The 10,305-nt window shown below is 38.1% G+C and overlaps 1 protein-coding gene across 3 annotated transcripts in view; it reads left to right on the top strand.

Annotated features, from left to right (window-relative positions):
• Positions 1 to 324: 324 nt before the first annotated feature.
• Positions 325 to 10,305, top strand: part of traf3ip1 (TRAF3 interacting protein 1) — a 27,626-nt gene continuing 17,645 nt past the window's right edge. The window contains exons 1-10 of one of the 3 annotated variants that reach the window (XM_015384737.1): positions 325 to 683; positions 4,733 to 4,801; positions 5,599 to 5,760; positions 6,291 to 6,419; positions 6,564 to 6,899; positions 6,983 to 7,060; positions 7,176 to 7,196; positions 9,266 to 9,289; positions 9,415 to 9,487; positions 9,657 to 9,677. In XM_015384737.1, the coding sequence (XP_015240223.1) occupies positions 561 to 683; positions 4,733 to 4,801; positions 5,599 to 5,760; positions 6,291 to 6,419; positions 6,564 to 6,899; positions 6,983 to 7,060; positions 7,176 to 7,196; positions 9,266 to 9,289; positions 9,415 to 9,487; positions 9,657 to 9,677 (1,036 nt within the window). In that variant the 5' untranslated portion in view covers positions 325 to 560. The remainder of the gene's footprint in view (positions 684 to 4,732; positions 4,802 to 5,598; positions 5,761 to 6,290; positions 6,420 to 6,563; positions 6,900 to 6,982; positions 7,061 to 7,175; positions 7,197 to 9,265; positions 9,290 to 9,414; positions 9,488 to 9,656; positions 9,678 to 10,305) is intronic. The other 2 variants (XM_015384738.1, XM_015384739.1) reach the window with 2 other exon arrangements.

Below are 10,305 nucleotides of genomic sequence, written 5' to 3'. Positions count from 1 at the left end.
ATGGGAAAAACTCAGAATTCTGACATTAATCTCAGAATTCTGACTTTAAACTAGCAGAAATGAGTGATAAAACAGAAAGGATTTTAAGGCATTCATTTTCTCAGGAAATACATTATTAACCTTTAGCACATTATATATTTTAGAAAGTTTAATATTTTGGTGGAGGCAAAACATCATTTATGTCTTTTATAACAAAATAAAATCGAGGACGACCCAGATATACATCTGGATGCGCTTGCGCAAATTGCCTGATGGCGCATGCGCAGAACGGACCGTGCTTCCTGGATGGATCGCTGTCCAAAAAAAAAAACTCTTCTCGGCTATCTGTTAGCTGTTGCTATGGAGCTGGCTAGCTGTTAGCTGTTGCTATGGAGACAGAATGCATTGCGACCGTAAGCCCTTGCGCCTGCGCAATCTTAACTTTAGCAATGCACTGTGGGATTGGCGTGTATTGACATAGCAACCGGGCCGAGAAGCCGACTCCAACTATATCTGCTCGGATTAGGTTTTGCTTCAGTTTCCTTCGCTCAAAGTGCCGCGTTGCGTTTTCCACCGCTGCAATGAACGCGGCGGTGGTGAAAAAGACCCAGGACACACTGGGAAAAGTGATAAAGAAACCCCCGCTGACGGAGAAACTACTGAGCAGGCCGCCGTTTCGATACCTTCACGACATCTTCAGCGAGGTGAGTCTGAAACTAAAGTCACTCTTACTACCGCTGCTCATACAGAGCATCTTTATATAACTGAACTTGCTTAAATCCACAGAAAAATGCCTCTTAGGCGGCTAAAAATACCTCAAAGGTATAGTTAGCATGCATTAAACAACATTCGTGCTCTAGTTAAGATTATGACTCGAAAACTACCGTTAAAGTAGTTGAAACGCTTTGATACCCAACCTAACAGTAGCTAACGTTCAATTAAAGTGTTCCCTAATGAGTCATCTGCTTTAGCTCTCCTTCTAGCAACGCTGTCCAGTTGCTAGGCACAACCTGAACCCTGGCAAAGATAACCTACTAAGTCCACAGATGGATAACTGCTTTACTAACAGACTGCTAGTCTGAGTTAGCTAAACTGCTCTGTTAGATTTACCCATGTCCTGAATTTCCCCACTGGGAGCAAAAAAAGATTATTCTACGTCACGTTGGCAAGGCTGATGCTCAGCAGCTTATTAGACTGTTGGATAATGGAGAATGACACTGAGCTCCCTGTACTGGATGAAATGTTTCATAAAATTGAGGTCTTCAACAGGGGGTCCACGACCCCTAGGGGGACCATTGAGGTACTGCATGGGGGTCGCGAAAGTTTTGGTTGATTAGACTTTTCTTTTATATTCCCCCCTGCAATTTTTTCAACTAATTGAAATGTCTTTAAATAGATATCAATATGTATTCAACACACTGTAGTAAACAGATAAATGGAGGCAGAAAATGTCTTTCAGTCATCAATGCACACTTTCAGTGACACACAGGAGCTTTTTCAAACTGGGCACCGTTTCATTCACAACACCTGTCCCATCAATGAGGAATCAGAATCCGAAATACTTTAATATTGAGCATATTTTTTCTTTTGGGTAAACTTTACATGCACATGTGCATTCTCACAAATAACTACAGGTGTTTGTTTTCAGAAAGCCCATTTCAGATTTTCAGCTGCCATGTCAGATTAAATAATACTACTTATGCTTGAGCGATAGTATCAAGGTGTTACTTCATTGTATCTCTTATACTATATCTGTTGGTTGCACTGTTCTTTTTACATCTCTTTGCAGGTGTTGAAGCAGATTAAAGATGTTTTGTCGTTATCTCCCTTTTATCTCCTCTTTCTTTCATCTTTTCTCATTTTTTTCTGTTTTTCTTTTCCCGTTCTACTTACATTGCAATGTCCATATAATCTGTAATACTCCCTGCATTAATTATAATATAGCTATTTATATGCATAAATCAAGCGGAACAGAAAAGTAAGTCTGTTGGGCTCTTTTTGGCATCAAGACAATTATTCTTATTGTCACATTGCCAGATAGGACACTGTTAAAAGAAAAGAAATACTTTAATAATCCCAGGGCGAAATTACTTTTGTTACATGACTCCATTTGTGGCAGAGTGACTGTAGGACCAGTTTGATAAAACTCAATTTCATACAATATATATAATTAGTGGTCCCCCGCTCAATCTCGCCATCAGTTTGGGGGTCCTTGGCCTGGAAAAGGTTAAAGACCTCTAATTTAGAAGGTCAGAGTTCATATGTTTCAGGAGGTTCATGTAGCTTCGAAATAGTGGTGAAGATTGTCAAAGATAGGTGCTCTGTGTTTACACCTTGAAGCTTTCTCTCTCTGGTTCTTTTTCCTGAAAAGAGATCACTCAGGACAAACTGTTTAAATAACACTTCATAACTTATATGTATTGAATAACCAGGAGACATGACAGCAGATCCTGATAGAAATTGTAATCTTAGTCAGATCAGAGAAGTTGCTTAGAAGTACAGAAGGCAGCTGAACACCCCCGGGCTCACCTTTCAGGAAGTGGCCCAGATTAACAGTTAAAGAGGCCTTTTATACATCTGCAGTTTGCCACATCATTAAATCAAACACGTTAGCAGAAGAGTTGACATCCATGGCTTCACAATGGAAAAAAAATGAAAAACCAAATAAGTCCCTTTTTCTTAAAACAAGTGCATTTGTTCTTGAATTGAGGAGATAAAAGAGGCATTTTGCCAATGGAATCAGACAATTTAGATTTATAATAAGAAAACACAAATTGCAATGTCTTGTTTCAAGTGCATTTTTTCTAATTGTCTTATTTTAAGAGTAAAAATACTCATTCCATTGGCAAATTATCTCATTTACCTATTCAAATCAAGGGCAACTTAACTGATATTTATCCTAACAAGGTGCTCAGTCACCCAGGTCATAGTCATTCCAAAAAAGTCACAAAACAATCCACTAGATTTGTTTTCCAGGTTTTGAAGACGTTTAGCTTCCCATCCAGGAGGCTTTTTCAATTCAAAATGTCAGAAATAGCATCGAGTTACAAGCTTCTATAAAGTAGCCCAACAAAAGCCTTGTTTCGGCTTAGAAAACATGCACATTAAACCTGAAGAACGGGTCCACCCCTTAGTAATGGGGAGTCGTTGAGGTCTTAGTTAGCCTGCAATAGCCGATACTGGTCTATGCCTCTGGAAGGGGAGTCATTAGTGCCTCATTTCTTATTAGCTAAGATTTTGTTGGACAAATGGTTTCAAGACATGTATCCAGTAGAAAAAACTGTAAACTGTGACAAACTTTATTTTTCTCTCTTCGATTATTATTATGTTTTCGAACTATAGTAATTGGTTTTCCATAGTTTCCTTAAAGAAGTTATATGAAATTAAACCAAATGAAACTAAAACTTTCCCACTTGAGGTGTTCTGGATAGAGCATATTGACAGACGAAAAGTATTTTTTATGGTCTAATTATTCATAAAATTCAAATAAACCAGTTTGCAACATTTGGTCTATATTTGGCATTGATGTGTCAAATTAACCTTTTATACAGAAAAAGGTCATAGATTCACAATGTTTATGACTAGAAATATGAAGTTTTTCACACTTTTTTATTTTAGGGAAAAAAAGACATGTTTCTGGATATGTTTAAAATCCCAAAGCTCATGTTGTGTAAAACCAGTCTGTACACATTTTCCAGAAACTAAACGGTCATAGCTTTCAAATGAGATATATCACAAGCATGTGGGATTTATAATATTATTTTACTGGTTAATGGCATTTTTGGTATGCAGTTCGTTTGTGCAAAAGCTATAAAAAGGTGGGTGTTAAGAGGCTAAATCCTAAATATTTATATATATTTTTTAGAATTTTGGTTAAATTACCGCTCTACTGGTCAATGGTATTTTTGGTATGCAATTAGTTTATGCAAAAGCTATAAAAAGGTGTGTGTTAAGGGGCTAAATCCTAAATATTTATATATATTTTTTATAATTATGGATAAATTACTGCTCTAAGTGGGTTGGTCTGTCAACAACAGACATATAGTCTCTACCGTACACTCCAGTTAGCGAATGGTGTACTTGGAAAAATGCAAGTTGAAGAAAATTAACGCTGCAGATTAAGGCTTTAAAAGTTGCTAAAGAAAATTAGCTGAGGGGGTGCTTTGTTTCTTCTGCAGACGGGGAAACTAGTGAGGATTGATGGGATGGAGCCAAAAACACGTCATGAAAAAAAACATTCTAGAGGATCTAGGCATGAAACAATCAGATTACTGATTAATAGATTATCAAAATAATGGCCAACTAATTTTGTAATCGACTAATCGTTAACTGGAGTATAGAGACGGAAAAATATGCCTTTAGCTGATACAGCGATCCACTCAAAGCAGTTATACCAAAACAGTAAAAAAATCCAAACATTTGGTATTCAAGATGAAAAACTTTTTTGCCCAGAATACACTCTATCCGAAAGTCCTACAAGGGCACTGTTTAAGCTTCATTAGGTTTGAATTCGGGGTAAAATCTTCTCTAAGGAAACTTTTACCGTCTGATTGTTAATGGTAAAAAGAATCCACAGACTACCTGAGGTAAACGGGGTTGGATATTTATATCTACCGTAATACAGTTTTCCCTGTTAGAGCCAATGACGTTCAGTGATGATTGAATAAACAGAAAATATGTTTTTCAATAAAAGTCTCACAAAAACATTACTGATAAACTGATCTCATAATGTTCTTGTTCTCCAAACGTTCAGGTCATCAGAACCACTGGTTTCATGAAAGGCTTGTATGAAGAAAAAGAAATGAAGTCAGATAACGTCAAGGTAAGTTCTTGGTTGCTTTTCTGAAGATTTTCTGTTACTTCTGACCTGCTAATAAACTAGAAATTGTGCAGTATTTGTTTCATAATTGTCTTTTATAGTTTAATTCAATTTGTTTTGAGAAACAGGCTTGCATGTTTGAGATTTCCATTGCGTTTCATTGATCCGTCTGAGTGTCAAGTAACCAAACAGGCTGCCTGAAACTCACTCTGAGTGAGAACACCTGGCAGTGAAAGACAGAGCGTTTATCGAGGTGTCAGAACTCAGATCTGACATTTGCAAGTTGATCTTCGATTAGGAAAGGATACGTAGGAGCTACACTGGCTTCTCACCTTACCTCAGCTAAATGGGGCTGGGTCAATTCACACAAACTTTACCAGGAATAACATTTATTTTAAAGCTTTAAAAATGCCAGAACGTAATTGTTCCTCATCAGAAAAGTACATTGAAGTTTTCATTGTTTTTTATAAGTATTTGTCATAGTTATTTAAGAACAGTCGGAAAATAGACTGGTTTTAAAACCAAACATATTTTTGAGTCCTTCCAATGGGTTTTTTTTTTTTCTTTGACGCTTATTGTCAGATTTCTTTGTCATCTCTTAGGGTAAAAGTTAAAATCTAGTATGATCTAGTGGTTTTTATTTATTTTATTTATTTTTTTATTTTTTTTATCTCTGTATGCCTGGTAGCAATCAACAACCCAGACTGATTACTGAATGGATGCTCTAATTTCTTTCAAAATGCAAGCTTTGGTTTCAAGAAACGTTAATTTTTTTCCCCTAATTTCTTATTTCCCTGTAGGATAAAGACTCTAAAATAGCTTTTCTTCAGAAAGCAATAGATGTAGTGATGTTGGTGTCTGGGGAGCCTCTGGCAGCAAAACCTGCACGAATTATTGCCGGCCACGAGCCTGAGAGAACCAACGAGCTGCTTCAGGCCCTCGCTAAATGCTGCCTCAACAAGGTGAAATCTGTTCTTTATTATTTCAATAAATATAGTTTTGGCTATTATCATTATCATGCTTTTCTTTTCTTTTTTTTACAATGCGAATGACACATCCAGCAACTCGATAGAGAAATATCTGTAAAATATTTTAATTGACCCCAGGAGATGAGAGTAAACAGAAGAGTTTATGCTCCGGGGAAAACTCCTATTTAATGTGGTTGTAAACAATTCTTGGTGCTTCAGGTTTATTCTTTGCAAAACATATACGTATTTTACATCAGCAGGTCATCATTCATTCAAAGGGCTTTATAAAAAGATATGTTAATCCAACAGAGTTTCTTAATTTCAAGTCGTTTACGTTTGTTTTTATTATGTTTCATGTCTTCATGTAAGCCCTATGATTTCACAGAGAGAGTGTAGACAGAAACAAATTTAAGTTCACAGCAACTGGAATACTGTGGAATTTGAAGAATTTCATGAATATCAACATGAATTAGTTTTTTTTTAAATCTTCACCTGTTGCATCAAATCATCTTTTTGTTTTACAGTTGTCGAGTGATGAGGCAGTAAAACGAGTTCTTTCAGGGGAAAAGGTCGACTTAAAGACCAAAACCAGCAGCTCTAGGTCGCAGGGGAAGGAAAAAAGGGAGGGAAGAGAACGGCAGCCAGATAAGGAAGTGAGTCATATTGCATACAAAAGCCATAATATAGCAAAAAAAAACTACATCAAACATCCTGTCCAGCTCTGATTTTTGTGTTTTTTTGTTTTTTTTTTTCTTTAAAGCCTTAGCATTGTTGTCTGGTCTCTTACCAATTTTTAGGAAAAGAAGAAGATTGAGCGCAGTGGCAGCCGGGAACAAAAGGATCCCAAACAGCCTAAAGACCAGGAGAGCCGACACAGAGACAAAGAAGATCAGCGTGACCACGAGCGCGCAGAAAGGCATCACCGCAGTGAGCAGGAACATCAGACTAAAGACCGCGATAAGGACAAGGAGCGAGAGCGAGACAAGGATCGAGACAAGGGACGTGTCAGGGACAAGGAGAAAGGCAGAGAACTGGACAGAGACAAGGAGAAGACCAGAGAGAGGGATTCTCACAGAGACAAAGGCAAAGACAGGAATGAAAAAAACCGAAGTGGAGATAGAGGAAATGTTAAGGTTTGGTGTTCAAGTTTCTGACATTTTCAGCCACCCGGTTAAATGCAGTCACTTACATGGAGTGTATGTGTGTTTACCGCCAGGCCAGAGAATCAGAGGAACCTCAGCAGAAACCCCCTCCTGAGGAGCAGAGCACCAAAACCGCCAAACCTATGCCAGCAGTAAGCTCTCTTCCTTTATGTTTACAAAATTAAAAGCATTTAAACTCATCAGTAATTTCAAAATGTGATAAACCCCTTATCACATTTCCTACATCCTGCTTCTTATTCTCCTAAGGATCTAAAAGGTGTTGAAGAGGTAAAAAAATGTTTGCTGTGATGAGTGAAAGAGCAGGGGTCAGTTTCACAAAGCAGGTTTACTAATACCTCTTAAGTTTTTTTTAAACCTAATATCAGGGAAACTCTTGAGTTTTCTGTTTCACAAAGAAGAGTTTTCTAAACCTCTGTTTTCTGTCGCCATAGTAAGATTCACCCCAGAGCTAAGCTGGTTGGGAGCAGGTTTTGTTCAGTAAACTCAGTGTCCTCTGTCTCACTCCAATCACTTTGTTTTATTTCCTGATTTACTCAAGAGTTTTTTGTTGTAGTTTAGTGTATACAAAAAAAAGAGAAAGAAATTCCACTGGGTTCGTTAGAGACATTCGTTTTTAAAAACAAGCTGTGCATGATCGGCATTAATTCATAGAGAATTGAATATTTATAGGGAGAGGATTCTACAATTTAGGTGACAGGATGAGATGTTCTTGTTCTTGGTTTGTTTAACATGGCCAACATGTGGATGATTTTTTTATTTTATTTTTATAGTAAATGAAGAACTACTTAAATTATTTTCCAATTATACATAAATAGATGAAATTATTCCATGGGAAAAAATAAATGAATTACCTTAGGGATAAGATTAGGATTGATTCGGTGATAAGAACCTAGTGAGCCTGCTGGAGCCATTCTGTGGGACTGATAACCACTAATAACAACCATTTATTAGGATGATAACATCCGAAGCAACTGCATACAACCATTTAGTATTTACTGTGTAATGGATTAATGGCTTTTCACACTTGTTAGAATCATGCTCAACTTTGGAACTACTCAGAATTGATTGAACAAATTCACAGCAGCGTTTATGAAACTGAAAACTCAGAGTTTCCAACCTTAGGCTAGATTAATTTAATGTGGAGAATTTGAGGCTGAGTTTGTTAAATCAGCTTTGTGAAACACATCCCAGGCCTACGCACTAAGAAGAATTTGGCTGTGTCCGAACATCTGTCCTAAAGGCTTATTTATACTGAGAAACCAGGTCGTCTGCGTGTCGCAGTGAATGCAAATGTGCCTCCGCCCCTGCCGCAGACAGGAGGCATCTGATTGGTCAGATCTACATCCCCTTTACACTACGCGTATTTCCTGTTTGTTACCTTACCGGCTTGTTTTGTTTGTATGACCGCCATTGTGAAGTTGGACCAGCTAGAAGAGCGAGGTGCGTGAGAACACTGGGACCCTTTTTTCCACCTGGATCCCCGCTCTTTTTTTGCCCTCGTGTCCCTCTGTTTTCGCACAAACTTGCCCCCACTTCTTCACTGCCTCGGCCGTATCTAGACCCACAGCTAGTTTGTGATTGTCCCTCTTGCATCGTGGCATGGACTAAACATAACGCAGACCATGCTTCAATACTGGGCATAAATAAAAAGTGTCTGTGACGAGCTCACTACAACACACTGCTGCGGGGAGCAACCTCCTAATACCTCAATCACTATATAGAACAAGGACTATATAGTGGACTTTATAGTGAACTCATTTAACCGACCGTTCAGGCAGATGATCACTACTTTTCTCTCCCCTTTGGTCACATAACTCCTTCCCCACTGCGCGGTGCCTGCGCCATCTTTGTTATTAGTTTCCGTTGTCTGGTAACGACAGCCTATAGCAACAGTCAGCCGCTGTGAGAGCAAATCCCATAATGCTTTGCGAGGAGAGCTCTCCGTGCAAAGCATTCCGGGATATATCTGCTCGTCTAGTGACCATGGATGATCACTGCTTTTCATGGTGAATTGTTGGAAATTTCGAGTCCACTACTTTTTCATCCAGTAGACGTTACGCTCATTTAAAATGTGGTAAACACTATATAGTGCCCAATATAGTGATTACCACGTTCATAGTGATATAGTGATTACCACATTAATCACTATATAGTGGTTAGGGCGGACGTTCGGACATAGCCTTTGATGGCTGAATTTGTGACTGTGTTGCTTTTAGCTAGTTTATGTTTAGCATCTGTACTCAGTGGTCCAACATTGGTCTTTTTATTGGTCAACATGATGGTTTTATGTGTAGGATTTAACTGAAACCATGTTGCTGTGCTTTTTGTCTTATCAGCTCACAGATGTAGTTGAGAACCAGGTGGGAATTTAACGATGCTTATAGAAATATAGTCACTTTGAAGAAAACTATCATATGATGCCTTGATAGATAAAATAAAGAAAAGAAAAGAAAAAATGTATTCTGCTTTTCTCCATGTTTTCCAGTCTGGTAGTCCAGCAAGGATACCCAGACCCTCATCTGCCAAAGGCCAGAGAAGGAAACCTAAAGCTGGTCATGGTAAAGGCTTTGAGCTCTTTCTTTATCAATCTGGACTCTATAGGAATAATTGTCTTTTTTTTTTTTGTTCTGAGAATGGTCAGAGGACCCACATTCTGTTGATTGTTATTTACTTAATACTTGAAGTGACGCCTCAGTTTGTAATGATTTATTTGTTTCTCACAAACAGATGAGTCGGACAGTGAAGGAGGTAAGTGGATTTCTTTACTACCAGTGGTCTCATTATCCTGAAAACTTTGGAGGAATTAGAATGCCCAAACAGTAAACTTTCTGTTAGTGTATTTTAAGCAGATTTACTGAAGTTGAATTAGGTTTGGAGCACACTTACCCAGTGCCTTTTAAACATGTACATTCCTGTTCCATGTGACAACGTCAGACATGTATATATATATATTTTTTTTATTTAATAGCCCATAATTGTTAAGCAAAAGGAAACGTATACATGGTGTTGAAAATGTCAAAATAGTGGCATGCATTTGTATTTAACTCTTTTTTTCTGAAATGATTTAGCAAGCACGTTTCTACATGCTGCATCCAAAACCTCTGAAAACACTGTAGCATGTTTGCTGGGCCCTTTGGTAGCACCGTAACACTGCCACAGAAACACATAAAACTGATAAAGACTTCTTTTAGCTGTTGATCCTTTTAGCTGTTGCTTCTATGATTAAGGCTCCTCTTGACTACCATAGTCTGTTAGGCTGTTTCCAAAACGTGCTAATTGCAGCTCCTACCTTTTGTTCCTAGCTCTTATCCCTAACCTTTGGTGGGGTAAACAGAACACACTCAATGGTCGGACAGGAACTCTAGACTACTCTACT

The sequence above is a fragment of the Cyprinodon variegatus genome, unplaced genomic scaffold (assembly GCF_000732505.1).
Source record: "Cyprinodon variegatus isolate N-32 unplaced genomic scaffold, C_variegatus-1.0 Scaffold321, whole genome shotgun sequence".
NCBI lineage: Eukaryota > Metazoa > Chordata > Actinopteri > Cyprinodontiformes > Cyprinodontidae > Cyprinodon > Cyprinodon variegatus.
The sequence above is the reverse complement of the archived record's forward strand: the minus strand, read 5'-3'. Positions and strand labels throughout refer to the sequence as shown.